At 32.0% G+C, this 21,237-nt stretch overlaps 2 protein-coding genes across 2 annotated transcripts; both read left to right on the top strand.

Annotated features, from left to right (window-relative positions):
• Positions 1–3,777: 3,777 nt before the first annotated feature.
• On the top strand, positions 3,778–6,938 carry LOC145069090 (alpha/beta-Hydrolases superfamily protein). Its single transcript, XM_079016064.1, has 8 exons — positions 3,778–4,223; positions 4,326–4,355; positions 4,749–4,878; positions 4,965–5,111; positions 5,801–5,931; positions 6,014–6,151; positions 6,249–6,347; positions 6,446–6,938. Exons 1-8 carry the CDS (start codon positions 3,906–3,908, stop codon positions 6,662–6,664), a joined length of 1,212 nt encoding a protein of 403 aa, XP_078872190.1. The 5' UTR covers positions 3,778–3,905; the 3' UTR covers positions 6,665–6,938.
• A 5,503-nt stretch (positions 6,939–12,441) lies between these two features.
• LOC145070191 (Regulator of Vps4 activity in the MVB pathway protein) lies at positions 12,442–15,556 on the top strand. Its single transcript, XM_079017133.1, has 6 exons — positions 12,442–12,625; positions 13,029–13,161; positions 13,236–13,339; positions 13,728–13,899; positions 14,004–14,144; positions 15,045–15,556. Exons 1-6 carry the CDS (start codon positions 12,576–12,578, stop codon positions 15,357–15,359), a joined length of 915 nt encoding a protein of 304 aa, XP_078873259.1. The 5' UTR covers positions 12,442–12,575; the 3' UTR covers positions 15,360–15,556.
• Positions 15,557–21,237: the final 5,681 nt, after the last annotated feature.

The raw sequence follows: 21,237 nt of genomic DNA, 5'->3' as shown, positions 1-21,237 counted from the left end.
TATTTCGGGGTGAAAATCTTGTCTTTTGGAGAGCTAAAAAGCAACCCATTGTTTCTCGCTTCAACTGTGAATCTGAATGTCAGGCGATAACAAATATTGTTTGCTGGAATTATTTGGATCACTCACCTCTTACATGAGCTTCATGCCTTGCCTCGGGATCGCCCTATTCTTTTATGTGACAACAAGAGTGCTCTTTTCCTTAGTTAAACCCCATTTATCACAAAAGAGCGAAGCATATAGACATTGACTACCATTTTCTTCATGAATTAGATGCTTATGTTCGATTACACACTCAGTTCGTTCCAGCTTCATTTCCATTGGCCCACATATTCATTAAAAGTCTTCCATGCCCACCATTTGAACAATTCTGTGCCAAGCTTCGTGTTTGTTTGCTACCTCTTCGCTTGAGGAGGGGTGTTAGCGATAACTCTAGATAATGATAAGTTATATTGTAGTTCTCTATCCTTAGAAATCAACTCTTGTTAATACTCTGTATTATATATATTGTTGTAAATCTCGTACCACGTTTAAAGTGATTTCAATAAACTCTTAGTATAAGGTATTTTTTAAAAACAAAGGGTAGAAGAAAATTATATATATATATATATATATATATATATATATATATATATATATATATATATACACACACTAAAATGCAAGTTAGCTTATGTGAGTAGCACTTACCAGCTAAAAGTTCATTTTATAATACATATTGAACAAGTTTATAATGCATATTTCATATTATATTTCATACTTCAATCCCTAATTTATTATTATTCTTCATTTGCAACCCTCTATTTGGTAAAATAATAATATTTTTTTTATCAAATTACCTTTTAAATTATCATTTTGACCCTCCACTTTGAACTTTATAAAATATCATATTTACCCTTCATTTTCTAAACTTTCGTATTTATCCCACATGCATCCCTCTTCTACTTTCACTAAAAATTTTGACCCTCCTCTTTGAACTTTATAAAATAGCATATTATTTACCCTTCATTTTCTGAACTTTCGTATTTATCCAATACTTATCCCTCTTCTATTTTCACTAAAACTTCTTTTCATAAGGCAACATGTCTGTAATACATATTTCATACTATATGTCATACTTTAATACTTCAACTTACTATAATTCTTCATTTGTAGCCCTTCTTTTTTTGTAAAATGATATTTTTTATTCTATTATTTTTTAAAATATCATTTTAACCCCCATCAACTTTGAACTTTATAAAATATCATATTTATTTCTTCATTTCTAAGCTTTTGTGTTTACCCGCCCACATATCCCTTTCTACTCTATAAAATGCATTTTCCAATCATTCCTCAAATACATTGCCGCCGTCGTATCGTACGACCTGTTTAGTTTAAAGTATGAATGTTTTTTTGAAAGCCTACTTTAAACGACCGCGGCACGTTTATTTTTATTTTTATTGACCAAGAGTATATCTCATTTATGATGAGTGGTCCGTCAAAAAATTCCCAGAAAAATTGTATTTATAACCACCTATCTAATAAACCAATTTCATATGATATCTAGCACTCTAGCAATCACCATGTAAATATATACAACCAATATAATTATTCAAATGATAATCCATGAGTGTAAGAGGACTGGATCGAGAAAGATAAACCGATAGAGCATGAGCTATAAACTCTACTAATAGTTTTGTATGAGAAGCAATCAACAAATAATTTTTACAAAAAAACACTCCAAAAATGTTTTTTGAGGAACTTGAAAGAGTCTACTACACAAATTCAAAGTACACATTTAGATTCAGTCCGAACATCCTCCCTAATAAATGAAAAGAATTTTGCCACATGTCACTCTCTTATTAACTTGGACACATGTCATTTTTTGGTAATTTTGAATAAATGTTTTTTCCATTTGTCATTTTCTCAATGTTTATCTTTTCTTAATTAACACATCATATTTACACCTCAATTAATAGTTGTCTTAATTGAAAATAACCATTAAATTACAATATTACAACTCATATACTATTGAATATGTTTCCTTTTAAATTCAAATTTTAAATTTTAAATTTAAATAAATTTTTGTTTAAACATTTATATTTAATTTTTTTGTTTTATCCAACCCGTATAACATACGGGTCTCACAACTAGTTTATTAAAAAATTAGGACAAAACTGCAAATTTGGTCCTTGTGGTTTGTAAAAATCTTTGGATGGGATCCAAAAAGTTTCCAACTTGCACAGAAGGTCCAAAATTAAGGTTTTTCTGGGTTTTTGGTCCTAAACTTAAGAAATTCTTGTAGTTTTGGTCCATGCAGCACTTGAATTGACTATTTTGCCCTTTAAATTTCTTTTTTGTATTTTTTATATTTTATTTTATAAATATTAATGCAAAAAATGAATTAGGTTGGTTCACCGCATATCTCTCTCTCCCCCCACCCCATCAGAGCCCTCCCCCATTCTCTCTCTTCTTCTTCCTCCTCCTCCTCATCTCTCTCTCTCTCTCTCTCTCTCTCTTTCTCTCTCTCTTAAAATAAAACGCCATGGTTGGACTTGTGTGCTTCTTTCTTGCTTGAAAATAAAAACAAATCCACATAAACCAAACACATACACATACATTCTAGATTATCAATCATTTCTGTCTAAAAGCTCCTATTAAAAAACCCAGATATGTGGAAAAAAAAGAGAGCTTGTGTTCCATCTGGGTTTTGTTTTGAGGTTGTGAAAAATTCCAAATAAACACAATCATTAACAACACCAGATTCCCCCAATTGATGAGTCGATGATGAGATTATGAACTGGTAACGCAGGCGTCGACGGTGAGATGATGAACTAGAATATGAGGAATGCACACTAATTCCCCCATCCCTTCTTCTTCTTCTTCTTCTTCTTCTTCTTCTTCTCACCTGCACACACCGTTGTTGAGTTCCAGCTGTCAAAGTTTTCATTTGCTCCATTAGTGTCGTCATCATCATTGCTACTTCTTTGAATCAGAACCCTAACCTTTGGTTCAACACCGACCTGTGTAAGGGATTCCATATATGTTGTTCATCATCGGACAACCACCATCAAAGAAATTAGGGCTCTTAAGAAGTAAGGATTGATAAACACACATAAATTGAAGCATATTTCCACAAATAATCGAAGATCTGACATCTGGGTTCAATACACATAGTGAAAAACTGAAACACACACACACTCGAGAAAGAAAAAATGGTGTAAACTCGATTGAAGAAAAATTAACTTGTGTGTGAATTCTTTCTGATTTGCAGGTCCTGTTTATGATTGTGGTGGTCGACGGTGGGAATTGTGATGTGAAGAGTGTTTGCTTATCGTGAATTGTAACAATATGAGGTTGCAGGCGGTGTGTCCATTGAGAGAATATGGTGAGAAGATGATGGAACTATGGGAAGAATCGATGGAGTAATTGGGTTTTTGGTCATGAGAGAGAGAGAGAGATGGAGTGGGGTCTATCTTTTTTGTTTTTTATTTTTATTTCATAAAGTATTCTAATAAATACGAAAAGAAAATATAAAATTGAAATTAAAAGGGTAAATCAGTAATTTCAAATCTTTTTGGACCAAAAACCCAGAAAAACCTTGATTTTGGACCTTCAGTGCAAGCTGAAAACTTTTTGAACCCCATCCAAAGATTTTTGAAAACCACAAGGACCAAATTTGTAGTTTTGTCAAAAATTAGGGTTTCGAAATAATATATTCTTACCACACGTTTATTACGTGTAATAAAGAAACGTGAAAGACAACTTTTTGTGCTTTTCGAAAAAATGAATAAAAGTTAAACCCATTTATATTCAGCCATTTCCAGACTGATTCCACCATTAACGATGCTTTTCCAATTCTTTAGCGATTGTGTGTTTCTTTGCTCTTCCCCCAATTGTCAACTCCATTTCAGCTCTCAACTACCACCATGCCCAATAATTCTCTGATCTCAACTTTCCGACCAACAGTGCACCAAATACTCCTGCGCCCTCACAGACCCGATACCTCCGGTTCATCCACTTTTCGCCTAAAACCCTACTCGAAAAACTCAGTATCCTTGATCCTGTCAACAGGAGAAGGAAGACTTCCAGATTTGAAGATCATGGCTAAGAAAAAGCCTATAGAAGGAGTGAGCGATCAGATGAATGCGATTGCGTCTCAGAATCTTGATCAAGCACCTGCTCGCCGGAGAGTTAGATTGGCTTTCACTCAAGTTCAGGAACAGCTTGATCATGTTTTGTTTAAGGTTCAACCTTCATATTTTAATTGTTCGATTGATGATTCTCAAGTTTTCTTTTGCTAATTTCTTGCTGATTGAGAGTTTTATGCTTGTTCTGATTAATCGTAGATGGCTCCTACAGACATCAGGACTGAAGAGGTAAATTTCCCACCGATTTAAACTCTGTAGCGTAGCAATCTATATAACTGTTTCTATGCGATTAGAAATACTGAGAATCTTACATATGTCCAAAATCAGAGTCTGAATTGACCTTTACCTATCAAATTAGTCAACTGTAGACATTAATGGGTATCGATAAGAATTGTTTGTTTGTGAATAAGAAATCTGAAACTACATAAACTAACAGGTTTCCTTTCCCTCAATAGAGCAAACAAACTAACCACATCTATTTGAATATCAAATTCGAACCCTTACTATTTTCAACTTTCAAAATCTGAAGTTCAGCTCCACTTATACATAGCTTAATTTCACCATTTGGGGCCGACAAATATATATGATTTGACTAAAATTATATCTTCTTTTGCATTATAGTGGTTTGAAACGAACTCAAAAGGTCAAGAAATTTTCTGTAAAAGTTGGTTGCCAAGGCCTGGAGTCAGAATCAAAGCTGCTGTGTGTTTTGTTCATGGATATGGCGACACTTGCACCTTTTTCTTTGAAGGTTTGTGGTGACACCTCATCATCTATGTCTTATATAATCATGAAATTCGATTCTTTTAAGATTATAATTTATAACCCTTTTTTCAGGCATTGCAAAGAAAATTGCTGCTGCTGGTTATGGTGTTTATGCCATTGATCATCCTGGTTTTGGCCTCTCTGAAGGTCTACATGGATATATCCCTAAATTTAGTGATATAGTTGACAATGTAATCGAACAATATACAAAAATTAAAGGTACCCCTTTTGTCTAAATCTCTATATTTGACTTTTATGGTCAAACAAAGTATTTTTTGATTTCAAAATTCATATGGCTTTGTTTGTTTTTTCTTATATATAAACTTGTAAGCACATTGAACTCCAAGTGAAGTGCTATAAGCCAAAACTCTGGCTTAAAAATGTAAAGCAATAGACTACAAAAATGGTCCCTGTGCTTTCTGATTTTTACCATGTTTAAGTCAAAATTGATTTTTTGTTAAAATTCGTATTGATTTGGTCCTTGATACTTTTTGATTTTGGTCATTATTTCAAGGTTCCATATTGATTTTGGTCCTTATTTTAAAGTTTCATATCGTTTTTGGTCCTTATTTTAAAGATTCATATCGTTTTTGGTCCTTATTTCAAGGTTTCATATCAATTTTGGTCCTTATTTCAAGGTTCCATGGACCAAAATCGATATGAAACCTTGGAATAAGGACTAAAATTGAAAAAGTTTTCAAATTTGAAATAAACATGGTAAAAATCATAAAGCACAAATCTGGAATAAAAGTTTTCAAAATTTGGTCCTTATTTCAAGGTTCTAGGGACCAAAATCGATATAAAACCTTGAAATACTGGACCAACATTGAAAAAGTTTTCAAATTTGAACTAAACATGGTAAAAATCATAAAGCTCATGGACCATTTTTGTAAAAATAATTTTCACAGGAAGACCCGAAGTGAGAGGGATGCCTCGGTTTCTTTTAGGCCAGTCAATGGGAGGAGCCGTTGCACTTAAAGTTCATCTCAAAGAACAACGCGAGTGGGATGGTGTAGTTCTTGTTGCTCCAATGTGCAAAGTAAATTTCCCTTTTTACCCCTCATAATAATAATAATCACATCATAAAAAATTCCCATTTTGACCTTCGATTTCGTTCAAAGATTGCAGAGGAAATGAAGCCCCCGGAACCACTACAAAAAATTTTAATCTTTTTGTCACGATTAATGCCAAAAGCAAAACTTGTACCACAGAAAGATCTTGCTGAGCTGGCATTTCGGGACCCACAAAAAAGAAAATTGGTTAGCTTTTTTTTAGCATACTACAATGTCCCATATCATACTTTGATCAAACTGATACTGATACTGACAATGACACTGACAATTTCTTATTTGTCAGGCGGACTACAATGTCATATCGTACTCCGATCAAACGCGATTAAAGACGGCCGTTGAACTTCTAAATGCGACAAACGAACTCGAATCAGAAGTCGAAAAGGTCTGATTTTTCAAAAAAATAAAAACATTTGTACGTTTTTATTTCTTAAAAAACATAAAAAATTGAACTTTGTTTGAAAAAAAAACACACACACACAGGTTTCATCACCATTGTTGATACTTCATGGAGCTGCAGACAGAGTAACAGATCCTAATATCAGCAAGTTTCTTTACGAAAAAGCTGCCAGCAAGGACAAAAGTTTGAAACTTTATGAAGGAAGTTATCATTGTATTCTAGAAGGGGAATCCGATGAAAGAATATTTCAAGTGCTTGATGACATTATTGCATGGCTAGATGCTCATTGTTCTGTTAGATAGCTGTTATTTTATTTATTTATTATTATTATTATAAATTATTTTTTTTGTGGGTGTTGGTGAGATTAAAGAAATTCGGTTTAAGTTGCGTTGCGTTAAAGTAAGCAATCCATTGAAACACGAGATTGGATTATTTATTCTTTTTGTTACCACGTTTTTGGTGGATTTTGATGAATATGTATGTTGTTTATGTGTAATATTTGGAAGATTTGTATTGCAAGACTTGTAGAAACAGATTTGTTTGTTGTATTAATAAAGAAATTGTTAGCTTGTTTAAGTGTCCGTGGAATTGTTTTTGCTTTGATCTTAAATGGTTGTAGTTTGTTATTTTTAGTAAATAATGTAACTAATGTTATGGGTAATTTTAAAAAATAAATAAATAAATAAATAAAATAAAAAAATAAAGACAACCTATTATAACTTATAAGACTAATAACTGAAAAAAACATTGTATTAATTTTGGGTATGTGAAACCCTTATATAGTTTCAATAAACACAAAGAAAGCCCCCCAAAATACTGAAAAAAAAATCCTTATATTGAATTTGTGACTATTTAAAGCCCCTTTTAATTTCAATTTATATGAAAATCCCTTTTATTTAATGTTATTAGTGGCAGAAAAATACATCTTATAAAAAAAAACCCATTCTATTATATAAATTTTAGGGTAAATTACACAAACAAATAGTCCCTGTAGTTTGGTAGTTTCAAAGATCGTATAAATTGATTAAATTTCAACTTCATTCATTGTTTTTTTTAATAAAAAAGCTTTTACATTTTTTTTTATATTTCTTTTGATTTGGCATTTTTAACACGTTTGTTAGTAATATTTCAGTTTTACACAATTTTTTCCCCAAAACCCTTAATATTTTTTTTTTGTTTTTCAAAAAAACCTTCGCATAGGCAAACAAATTTTGTTTAAATAAACTTTTTTTGTGTTGGTTCACAAATGTTGTTTTTCATGTTGTTGCTGTATATGGTGTTAGTAGTTTTAAATATTAAAATTTGAAGGGTACATTTGATTTTTATCAAAACAAATAGAACGGTTGTTTTGTTCAATTTTGTTGATAAAATACCTATATCAACATCTATATACAAGATGCTCAAAAATTGTAGCAAATGAAGAACAATAGTCTAAGTTGACTTGGTATCTTAGATCATTTAGACTTTAAAATGCACCTCTCTTTGATTTTTAAAATAAAATAAGTTGACAAGCTAGCTTAGACCATTGGTCTTTACCTATTACAATCTCTGAGTATTATGTAAATAGAATTTGATATGTATTTTCCCAACAAAAATCAAATATGTGTTTATGTATTTGGTCAACAAGAATCGGACATATCGAGCCAGCTTAGGGCGCTTGTCTTCACTTGCTATAATCCCCAAACCCCTAACGTGAGCAAAAACCGCACCGCAACTAAAATTAACCGCATAAACCGTAACTGCAATAAAAACCAATGGTGAAGTTTTTTGTTTTTCAAAAACCGCAAATTTGCGGTACGGTGCGGTTATTAGTTTTCAAAAACCGCAAAAAAACCGCACTGCACCGCATATATTATATACAACTTTTTTTTTTATTAATTATTAATATATTAAATATTAAAAATAAGACAAGTTTCATTAATGAAAAGATGAATAAAATACTAGAAGACAAAAGTGTTGGTTTTTTATTATGTTTAACTTTGAAAAATAGTGAAATTAGGCAATTTTAAGAAATTTATTGTTAATTACTATTGATTTGACGTTTTTAAGATATTAATTGTTTGTGATTTAAGTTAGTTGTCTTATACCTTATGGTTTTTTATATTATTACAAGTAATATGTTTGAACTTTTAAAACCATCTGAGCTCTAAACTGTGGTTAAAAACCACACAAAATAACAACACTAAATCTATACGGTTAATAATCGCAACACAGAAAAAAACAAAACCGCACCGCAAAAATAACCGCACCAAGCAGTTTTGAAAATGGATTAACCGTATTTGCGGTTAGTGGTGAGGTTTTGGCTAATAACTGCACCGAACCGCACCGCGCTCACCCCTAATCATAAGCACTAATCACTAAGCTCTAAGTTGTAAACCCTAAACACCTATAATTGCTTAGCCATAACTCATAATCCCTAAGCCTTAAGCCCTAAACCTTAACACCATAAGCCATAAGCCATAAGCCATATGTCATATGCCATACACCATAAGCTCTAAGCTATAAGATATAAGTCCTAAGCCTTAATCCTTAAGCCTTAAGCCCTAAACTCCAATCCATAAGACATAAACTCTAAGCCCTAAACCAAAAGCCCTATGTCATAAGCCATAAGAAATAAGCCCCAAGTCATAAATCATACACTATAAGTTATAAGTCATAAACCTTGAGTCTTAAACTCTTAGCTCTAAGCTATAGCTAGGAGTGATCTAAGATACCAAGCCTACATAGACCGTTGTCTAAGATACCAAGTCACTTTAAATTGTTGTTCTTTACCTACTACAACCTCCAAGTATCATTTAAATAAATTTTGATATGTATTTTGCCAAACAAAATGAGACACAACATCCTTTCTTTTTGTTTTCAAAACATCAAATGTCTCCTTAAATTTTAATGTTAATAAACACTATCATTAACACAATAAACACAACTAACATAAATAACAAAGGAGTTGTGAGTCAAAACAAAAGGTTTGCTAAACGTGAGGGATATTTCAAAAAGAAGACTGCCTAGGGATGTCAATGGGGGCAAACACGACAGGGAGTGCATCCTCTGCCCCCGCCCCCGAAATTTCACCGTTCCCCCGCCCTCGAAATGTCCAACATTTCTATCCCCGCTCCCCGCCCCCGAATCCCCCTTATTATCCTCGTCCCTGCCTTTGATTGATTTTGGGCTACCTATTTTTAGGCTAAAAGAAACTTTTTTTAGGTAACAAATATTTATTTATAGCAAAATTTTACATGTTAAAAACAAAAAAAAGTTATGACATGTTAAAAACATTATAGTAACAACTTAAAAACATATTTTTTTTGTTGAATTTTGGAAGCTCAAAATTATGTTATTGTTTATTATGTTTTTATAATTAATATATGTAAATATATGTATAACTTATTAGCGGGGGCCCCATGGGGTTTCGGGTTGAGACTACCCACCCCCGCCCCCGCCCACAAAATTAAAATGGGGTTAATCTTGCCCCCGCCCCCGATTTTTTTTAATAAATACCCCAAACGGGAAGGCCCCCCATGGAAACGATGTTTCATTGAACTTTTTGACATCCCTAAGATTGACAACTTTTTTTAAAAAAAAAGTTGATTTTTTTTTTATAATTTTTTTAATAAAAAATTATGTAAAGCAAAACGATTACTAATATACATGCTAAAATTGTCACATCTAAATAGTCACTTCTCTAAAGCATGATGATAGATGAAGTTGGTACGTTCACTTTTGCCCTTCATTTATTCAAGCTGGTACAGTCACATCTAAAAAAAGTTGGTATGTTCACTTTTGCCCTTCATTTATTCAACTTGCATTTTTAGCCCTTGGAGCTGGTATGCGGGGCGTACCACTTGGTACACTTAACGTATTGGATAGAGATGGATCGGGACACCAGGTGCGTACGTTGGGCGTACGCTTGATTTCTAGAAACCTTAAAGTGGGGTGTTGCAACCTATATATTCATCCTTAACCTTTAGGGTTGGCCACATTTTTTGACCCTAAACCTCCAGAAAACCCTAATCGTCCCCTTAGCCTCCATTCTTGCATTTTTGAGCTCTTGAAGAAAATTTTATGTTGATTTGGTCCATCTTTGTAGAACATTGAGTGAAGTTCATAGCTTGGTAGGAGACTTGAGATCCAAAACCCTTCATCACATTGCAAGCTTCCTAAGGTATCAAGTTAAAACCTTGACTTGTCAATGTCTAGTTTTTCTTTATGGGTTGATTTAACACACTTTTGGTTCCTTTTGCATGGATTGATGGTTTGGGATGATTTGAAGGGATCATTTCATTAGATCTGACCTTGATAGAGGCTTCCTTGGCATAAAGGTGCCAAGTTTATGGGGTATTATTCATCATTCATGCATTAAACCATTTATTAAGTCAGTTCTAAGCTTAATAGATTCATTTAGCCATGCATGAACATAAAGTTAGCAACTTTACATGTTATTCCAGCTCAATTAAGGAAGTCATATCTATGTTTTGGGGCTTTATCTTAAATTATTAAGAGCTTAATGGGAAATATGGGTTAGCAGGGGAGTACGCTGGGCGTACAAGCCAGTACGCGCAATGTACAAACCTCAATGCGAGTACGCTTAGCGTACAACTGCGTACTCAGTCTGTGGGCTTTGCAGTTTTAGGCTTCAAGTTTGGGTCACCTTTTTGGGCTTGGATGCTTAGAGTTTCTGTGGGATTCAATTGTGTGAGGTGATTTTTCCTCACTGTACTTGCAGGTTGAAGGCACCTTTTCCGGCCTATTGGAATGATATCCTGCTATACATGCTTTTGTGTTGTTGAGATCTGTAGATCGGTATCCTAGTAGATAGGATGTTGTTATGCTGTAGTGATCTGTTAGATTGGTATCCTGGTAGATAGGATGATCTTATGCTTAGTGATCTGTAAGATTTGTCTGTTTGTTGGCTGGTTAATGGTATGCTTATATGTTATATGTGCACATGTTTGGTCGTTGGCTGAGGCTTCACTGCTTTGTACGTAAGCAAATAGGTCGGGACATTCCAACCCGATGGTTGATGGGACTGGGGTATTCTAACCCGATAGTTGGTTGGACCTATAGTATGCTGTTAATGTACTTTGGGGGAATTTACTAAACTTTAGGCTTACGGTTTTGGATTATGTTTCAGGTACTTCAGATGATCGCGAGAAGACAAAGATGTGATCGTGCACCTCCTCGTGTTGTGTTTTGTGATTTTGGGAAAAACTTGATATTGAACATGTTTTGAAAACTACATTGTACACAATTATGATTTTTGGTTGGTTTGAAATTTTTTTTTTTTTTTTTTTATGAATTTTATGGATGTTACAGATTTTGTTTGAAGGCATCCATTGCATCGTGAAAGTGAATATTTCCATAATTCTAGAAGGTATATCTTTTGAATTTGTAGGGCAAGCGGGAATAAACTCCATAACACTATTAATATTCGTGGCGTCTCCAACTGTTCAACCATTAAGATTTCTTTTTTGTATGTTTGATCTCTGTTTTGTAAGAAAACATAATTTGCAAATAAGACCTTGTATGTTTGACTCCAATAGAAGAAATAAAAAAGAAAAACATAATTTGAACCGTTGTGTGTTTGACTTTTTTTTTGGTAGTTAGTATATGATCCTTTGTATGTTTGACTTCTTTTTTGTAGCTAGTATTTTTGCTTTTATAAAACCTTTGTTTGTTCGAAAAATAAGTATTCTACAAAAGTAATTTGTAAATAATACCTGCTAATGGTGATTTTATTAAATCATTTTGCGAATTCAAAGATATTTTTCCAAAATGCATTTTATAAAGCATATGATTATTTTGTAATATATTCCTAAAAGAATTGGCAATTTCATGGTATATGATAGATTCCTTCAAAAATTGGCAATTTCATGTTATGTCACTTTTTTATTATAATGATTTACTTATTTGTTAATTGTTAGTTGTTAATACTTTTGTTACACCAACTCCATTGTGATTGTTAACTACTTGACTTTGCTCTTAAAAAATTGCAGTGATCAAAATAGGGAAGTGTTAAAGTTAAGGGACTAAGGTTGTAAATAATCCAAACCAACAGCCAAAAACAACCAAACTGTCAACTATCAGTAGGCGGAGCTGATCGATCATCGGCTGCTAAATCTATTTACTATAGGAACCCACCACCATCATCGCCGCCGCCGCCGCTGTCGCCGTGCATCCGCCACCAGCAGTGTATGATTGATTTCGTCAGCTCCGATGTCGCTCTTGAACCAAATCTTCAATAGGGGACTTATTGGCGCAAAATGGTCAGTTAGTCGACCCTCTTTCCCAATTCTTAATTCCTAAAGATTCTCGCAATTTACCTTAGGTTTTCCATTTTTATGTCAACTCCAATTTCTTGCATACGTACCCTCAAAATTTCTGATGTTCTTTCGATCATCGAATCTGAAAATCCAAGCCCAGAATCTGTTCTATTTTTACGATCAAGTTCAAAATTTACGGACACGTTCCGACTTTTATGGTCAATAATTTCACCTCCCGAATCCAAAATTGATCTGGATTTATCTCAGATCTAATAAATGAAGAATCTTATAGTAATCGATGAACTAGAATAGCATAAAAATGGCTTCAATTTTTCGAAGTAAGAACACAATCAAGAGATTTTGTATACATTTCATGAACAACTGCCGATATTGGGTGTTATTGCAGTAAAACATGCCTAACTTTGGCAATATCACGGATTAAATTACTTCAAAATAAGAGAGACATGCAATTGAAGCTTATGCGCAAGGAAATAGCACAATTTCTTCAATCTGAGCAAGAACCAATTGCTAGAATACGGGTATGTTCATAACTTTTTGTTAAATTTTTTCGGTTTTCACCTTTCGTGTTAAGAAATTGATTCTAATCTTTTAGGTGGAACATGTTATAAGAGAACAAAATATATGGGCTGCATATGAGATCTTGGAAATGTTCTGTGAGTTTGTTCTTGCAAGAGTTCCAATTATCGAAAGCCAGAGGTAAAATTAAATTTATGCATGTCAACTATGATTAGGTTAACTCGAAAGAAGACTAATTGTTTTCCAAATGAATGTGAAAATTGTTTAATTGTGAATTGAATTGCTCATATAAACAAAATTATGAATTGAACAATCTGTGAAAGTTTTCCACTTTTCCAGTTTGTTAACCATAATCATTGAATTTACAAACACTTGCATTTGTATTGTTTATAACAAGGGTAAAATAGTCATTTTGACTCGTCCAGACGGTTTAAAAAACAAAGTTAACTTTATATATACAACACTTTATCCGGATAAACATCATTACACATTCAGCCACTTTACCCTTAGGATTGAATGAACTCTGTGAGTGAGTAAATGACCATTTTACCCTTTTTGTTTAAAACAGGGAATGTCCATTGGAATTGAAGGAAGCAGTTGCAAGCATAATCTTTGCATCTCCAAGATGCTCAGATTTACCAGATTTATTAACTGTTAGAAATTTATTTACCACAAAATATGGAAAAGATTTCATATCAGCTGCTTCTGAGCTTCGCCCTGATACTAGTGTCAATCGTACAGTTAATACAATCTACTTTTCATTATTTATTTATTTAAACACTTTCTTATACATAATACCATATATGCCAAAAATGATTTATATTTAATTTTCCGTTTGTTTTAGATAATTGAAAAACTTTCCGTTTATACCCCTTCGGGTGACATGAAGCTTAGTGTCTTGAAGGAAATCGCTCAAGAGTACAATATCTCATGGGATTCTTCTAAAACCGAAGCTGAATTCAACAAAAGGCCTGAGGATCTTTTGGTAATTTCATCTTTCTCTAATGTGTTTCTTAAAATTATTTAGATTAAGATAGTGTTTGGTATGCAGTAATCTTCAATAACTATAATGTTATAAAAAAGTTTAATCTCATAAAAGGCGTTATATTTTGTGTTTTTTCCGGATCAAACCTCAAGTTTTTTTTTGCTTGATAAAGACCTTGTATTTTTTCATTTTTCCCGATTTGGCCCTTTTAGTCATTTTTTTTCCAAAAAAATTGTAAAATGTGAGGGTTTTTTCGAGAAAAACTACAAAAGTTGAGGGTTTATTTGGACGCATTTAGAAGGTTGAGGGGTTTTTTTTGGAAAAAAAATACAAAGTTGAAGGCTTTTTCGGAAAAAATGAAAAAAATACAAGGTCTTTATCAGGCAAAAAATAAATGTGAGGTTTAATCCGGAAAAAACACAAAATATAAGGTCTTTTACAAGATTAACCCTTATAAAAAATTTCAAAACTTCAATAATTTTTTCTAATTTTCCAAAGAAATAAAAATAGTTTTTTCTTATAATTGATTCCATGGTGTTTACATTTTTTTTTGCAAACAATATTTTAAATGATAAATAATTTATTTCGACTATTTGAAATACATGTAGTATATCTTTCAAAGGACATGGAACATGTGTATATCTTTAATTAATTAAAGTTTATTTTTATGAAAGTAACGATTTTTCTTCATTTATCAAATTAACTTTATTCGTTCTTCTAATTATACATAACGAGAAATGTCTTAATGAGTCAAGCCAACCAAACATTACAATCGAATGTAATGATCTATTCCATTACTTTTCTGATTCCATTCCATTCATTTGTGATTCCATTCCATCATACCAAACAAACAAATTCTTAACGAGTTAATAAAATAATATTTAAAATGTTAATTTGTAGAATGGACCAAAGCAAATATCAAATGTGACTACAATTACAAAACTCCCCCAAAGTCATAAAGAATCTCCTAAAGCTGCAAATCATGTCCCCATTAAACCTCCAACAAATGCTGCAAACTCAAATCCCACCAAAGTAAATCAATCATCAGTGGAGGGTAAAATGGTAATTCCGGTTTCATCAGAATCAAATGATGTCTTGGAGAGAGCTCGAGCTGCCATTGCTGCTGCCGATCGCGCATCGGCTGCTGCTCGGGCCGCTGCTGAATTGGTTAATGTTAATTTTAACTCGCGTACGTTACAAGGGGCAAATAGGTAATTATACTTAAGTTTATGATGACAAAATGTAAACTTTTTTTTTTTTTTTTTTCTTTTTTGTTTGATGTGTAATGAATTCCGAGTGGTTTTGTACTTTTGTTTTGATAGAGGGGAATGAAAAGTTTGATAAATTTTATTTGCTAAAGTTGTGATAATGGACGTGTTAATAAAGATATAACAAAAAATATTGGGGTTCTACTTTCTTTTTTGAATTTTTATCATATACTTTGGAATCTTTACTTGCTTTTCAAGCAAGTCTCATTTAACGAGGTAAGTGGAGAGAAAGAGAGGAGAATCAGAGAGAAAGATGTATTTTAAATTGGTCATCTTGACTGCTATTATTTTATATATATATATATATATATATATATATATATATATATATATATATATATATATATATAAAACGTATAATAAAGATAATAACCATTTTTTCTGGCTTGTCCTGGACATTTGAGGATATTTAAATCTTCAGGACCGGTCCTGATTGTTATACTCTTAATTATATGAGATTATACTATAAAAAGTAAAAGATTCAGAATAAATAATAATATTTATATGATAAATTTAATAAATATCAACTAAAATAAATAAATAAATAAAAATATTTTTTTTATTATTTACTAGATAAAAAAATTTAAATACTTATTTAAGCCATATATTAATTAGGAGATCATGGACTAACAATATTGGTAGGTCTTTGGAACCCTAAACTAAGATAATAAGATTGAAAATTTTGGTAGGAAGGTAAAAAATCTTTTATATACATATATATTGGTTTGTTTATCTTTAAAAATTATGATTGTTTTAATGATTTTTAAAAAGTGATTCACATAATACCATATGACAAATATCATTTATCTCTAATTTTTGTTTGTTTTAGATAATTGAAAAATTTTCCGGTTATACCCCTTCGGGTGACATGAAGCTCAATGTCTTGAAGGAAATCGTTTAAGGCTATGTTTGGCACGCCACAGCTAGCTAATAAGCTAGCTTGTTTTTTGAGCTTTTTTATGTTGTTGTGTTTGGTAAGCCAAAAAGTAGCTTATAAGCTAACTTTTCGAAAAGCTACTTAGACTAGTTTTTTAGGAGTTTTTTTCTTAAAATTTTCCAAATATACCCCTTAATTAATTATAGAAACACATATTCTTACATGTCCTTTTATGTAATTTGATATATTTCAGCTAGCTTTTCAGCCAATTTTACCAAACATTATTTTTTATCAGCTAGTTTTTCAACTTTCAGCTAGCTTTTCAGCTATCAGCCAACTTTTCAGCTAACAACTAGCTTTTCAGTTAATACGCCAAACATAATCTAAGAGTACAATCTCATGGGATTCTTCTAAAACCGAAAACAAAAAGCGAGAGGATCTTTTGGTACTTTCATCTTTCTCTCATGTGTTTCTGAAATAAAATGATATATTATTATTATAAAGTTCTTTATGTTATAAAAAATGGGTTAATCTAAAAAAAATCTTACATTTTGTGTTTTTTCTGAACTAAACCTCAAATTTTTTTTGCATGTTGTAGTTTTTCATTTTTTTTCGATCCGACCATTTTAGTCATTTTTTCTCCAAAAAAATTATAAAATGTTAGAGTTTTTTTTTCGAAAAAAACTAAAAAAGTTGAGGGTTTATTTGGAAGCATTTAGAAGGTTGATGAAAATGTGACTACAAAACTCCCCAAAAATTATAAAGAATCCTTTAAAGCTGCAAATCATGTTCCCATTAAACCTCCAACAAATGTTGCAAACTCAAATCGTACAAAAGTAAAAGAATCATTAGTTAAGGGTAAAATGTAATTCCGGTTTCATCAGAATCACATGATGTTTTGGAGAGAGCTTGAGTTGTCATTGCTGCTGCGGATCGTGCATCGACTGCTGCTAAATTGGTTAATGTTAATTTTAATCCGCTTACATTAGAAGAGGCAAATAGGTAAGTATACAATTTATACTTAAGTTTATGATGACAAAATGTATTTTTTTTTTCTTTTCCTTTTTTTTTGTTTGATGTGGAATGAATGCGAATGATTTTGTTTGATAGATGGGGAATGAAAAATTTGATTAGATTTTATTTGCTAAAGTTGTGAAAATTGACTTGTTAATAAAGATATATACAACAAAAAATATTAGGATTCTACTTCTTTTTTATATTTTTAATTATATATTTTGGAATCTTTCACATGCTTTTCAAACAACATGTACCATGTGGATTGTCCACACAAAGCGAACACTTTTGGATAATTTTTGTTTTGAAATTTGAACAATTATTTATAACATAAGATTGATTCTAATTCATGTTTCGTGTCAGGAAGAATGAATGGACACCTGATCACTTATCTTAGGGCCGACATCTGATCTGATTAGAGTTTGACAGTGTCTTTGGAAAACACAGTTTACCTGTTATTCTGAGTTATGCTGACAATTTTAGTTAACGACTTATCCAAGTGGGAGACTGTTGGATTAAGTGTCTAAGGTCTTAACTAAATTGGTATAATATTAAAGAATAAAAGTAAAGACCTTTTTCGATTGTCCTCATAACCATGAAATGGCTTGGATTAATAGTCGGAGAGATACAAATGATTTGTTAATATATTATATGATTAATATATTGATTATAAATAGTGTAATTAATTAAAGAATGAATCACAATCAATTCGAAATTAAATTTGGGTTAATTAGAATTAATTAGAGGTACAATGGCTAGAATGCAATTGTTCAATAGTTGAGCAAAATAGACAATCCAGAACCTTCTAAGAGGTGGATGGTTTTGAGGAGCCTCTTTAGGGTTTGCGGAAGCCTCCAACACGGATAAGGAAACAAAATTTGAATAGGGATAAAATACTATTATTTTATTATTAAAATTTAGGGTTACTAGGTTATTTGACAAGTATAAATAGGGCGTCTCCTAGCCAAATTCGTTCCTCACCTTTCATACATCAAGAAATTAGATTTCTCATCTCCCCTCTCTCTTATATCTAATCTTAAAGTTCCTAGGCTTTTGGGTGTTACGCAGTCGACACTACCATACAATTAGAGCCTATTTTCCTAGGAGATATTCAAGTGTTTGACTAGCTTAATTCGAATTAATCAAAAGGTATGTTCTCTACTTGTGATTTTTGATTTTCATAGATATTAGTTTAGTTTTATAAAGTATGTTGCTATTAAGAGTGAAAATCCATAGATCTTGTTTTAGATTGCATGTACCCTTATATGTTAAGTGAAATTCCGCAAGTGCAATGTAATTGTAACCTAAAAATCCTAATAACAACATGTGTCCTCACATGTTTAATTAAAACATCATTGTCGAACTAAGACTACAATCACTCACTCTAATACTATAAGAGAGGTTTAAGTAGGTCTCTATAATTCTGAATGAGGTTGGTTTTTAAAAGCATCATTGCTTACAAACCTCACCGACTTTTTGTATTTTGAGAGAGGAGTTACCGAAAAGGTTCGATGGGATTTTATTTCAAGATTAAAAGTGTTAATAAAAATAATAAAACAAAATTCTCATTTTATATATTAAAAACATGAGTCATGTGTTACCTATGAAAACACACATATTGTTTATATTTTGATGATGAAGCATGTGTGGTTAACCAACACATCACTGCAAAAATATAAGTCAATATGATGTGTCACTCGTATAATTATTCTGTTGATTGAGCATGTATGGTTAACCGACACATCAATATAAGAGTAATTTAATTCGAGGATCACATAGTTTTGCATGGTTGATTCACCATCTATTTAATGATCCACAACATCCTCATCACTGAATTGAGAGGAACACAATCTGAGATTAATATGCTATTAAATGTCAATGAATCTCAAATGATCCAGGAGTTTCAAAAGAATGATAGTGGCAAAGTGTATTGCCTACCTAAATAACTTTGTTGTGTGTTTACATCATCCCTTTACACATAGCAAAGCCAAATATGGGCCCTTGCCTTAGTAAATAATTAATTAGGGTTAAAAATTATTTTAAGGATTAATAAGACAAACAAAATGTTATTGATATTGAAAGATGTCTATAAGATAATCCCCTTGAATCTACTGCTATAAAGCCTCTAAAACGGATTAGCTGGAAAGATGATCAATCTAGTCTAAAATTCATAGTTTGAGAATAATTCTCATAAACAAATAAAAAGATCATGATTTGGATAAAGCTCTTCCCAAGGTTCATCCAACTACTACATTGTAAAACTATTAGAACACTTATCTAGCATACCAATGAAATAAATTGGAATTTCATTATGTTAGAAGCTGACTATGGTCATCATAATCAACTAACTGACATCACATAATCAGTTCTCTCTTATTTTAATATGAACCACTTGAAATGTCCATGAAGGGGATGAATATCGGTTGGAGTTAGTTCAACTAATGGACCGTTTAGATTGACCACAATACATACTGAATCAAATACATCCAAAATTTTAGATAAAATGTATTTGTGGAGTTGTTATCTTGAACATATAAACAAGAAATGCATTACCAAGTATTAAGTTAGATCGGATTTTGGATATCATTTGACTCTAAGTCTTATGATAAATGCAAATATTGTTTATCAAGATAGATGACATTTGCATCACTAGATGATGTGAATATCTGTTAGAATTAGTTCACACTATATATTGTTTAGATTAGCCACAATGCATTGTAAGAACAACTTCGAAAGAATGAGTATTGAGTCTGAAACCTTTCAGGTGCTCAGAGCTTTCATAAAATGGAGTTTAGAATCAACTGGGCAAAAAGGATGATATGTTCAAATCCAGTAAGGATAATGAGCATCTTAGTCAAATCATTTTCGATTATTTAAGTAATTATGAAATGGTTTCATAAGCTGTCTCTGGCCAAAACATTTCCATAAGGAGTATAGTTGGATAGAGAAACAAATCGTTGGTTGATTTGGTACTTGATAAGTCATACTATGGTTACCAACATTTCATGGATTATACCATGAATAGTGTTGCATGAGTTCTAGTCATGTACCAACTAAGAAGGTTTAAGAAACACTCTCTGAGATGTGGAGTACTTGTTCATCCCTTACTAGTACATGTGAAAGTCTACAATTATGAGTCTTATGCTCGTCATGAAAGCACTCGACAATCTAGGACTTAAATTTAGAGAAGTGTTATCTTGTTAGACATCCCAACCAATGTTTTGGATAAATGTTTTACAAATCTTTTGAGAACAAAATATTTTATGCTCAAAGGAAAGTCTTCCAAGAGAAGGAGCTGATATCCAAAAGGGCTAGTAGGAGCCACACTGATATTTATAAGATTCAAGAGTCAACCAATGAAGAACCTAAAGTTATCTTACCATTCAATTCAAATTTGAAAGAGCTATTAAGAAAATTGACATACCTCTAATTCTTCCTAATAAAATTGACAAAGGACGTCATAGACCTAGTTATATAGCATCTAGATTACTGAGGAACATGAGTCACTGGTAGACGATAGTTAGAGTATGCCAATTATTGGATGCTATGGTAGGTTGTAAAAGGATATAAGATGGAAGGATGACACGGAGAGCGAGAATCAGTCCATGTAAGTTTGAAACTTGGTTGATCAAACACCTGACCTTAAAACTGTAAGTGTTAGTGAATCTTCAAGAAGATAACCGATACAGATTAAAAAAAAACACATAGTTAATCCAAGATAGGTTGTGAAGTATGTGTAAGCTTATGAAGTTCATTTATGATTTGAAACAAACATCTCAAAAAATGGAATCTTCTTTTTTAATTAGAAAAATCAAGGAGATTGAATCCTAAGAAAGGAAGGTGGACCGTGAGTATGTCAAAAGATAGTGGGAGTAATTGGAATCCGTGTTTCAATGATAGAATTCAAGGAGTTTGAATTTTGAGAAACAAAGAT

The sequence above is a fragment of the Lactuca serriola genome, chromosome 8 (genome assembly GCF_051521515.1).
Source record: "Lactuca serriola cultivar US96UC23 chromosome 8, Lser_US96UC23_V15, whole genome shotgun sequence".
Lineage (NCBI taxonomy): Eukaryota > Viridiplantae > Streptophyta > Magnoliopsida > Asterales > Asteraceae > Lactuca > Lactuca serriola.
Note: the sequence above shows the minus strand (reverse complement) of the source record. Positions and strands in the feature narration are given on the sequence as shown.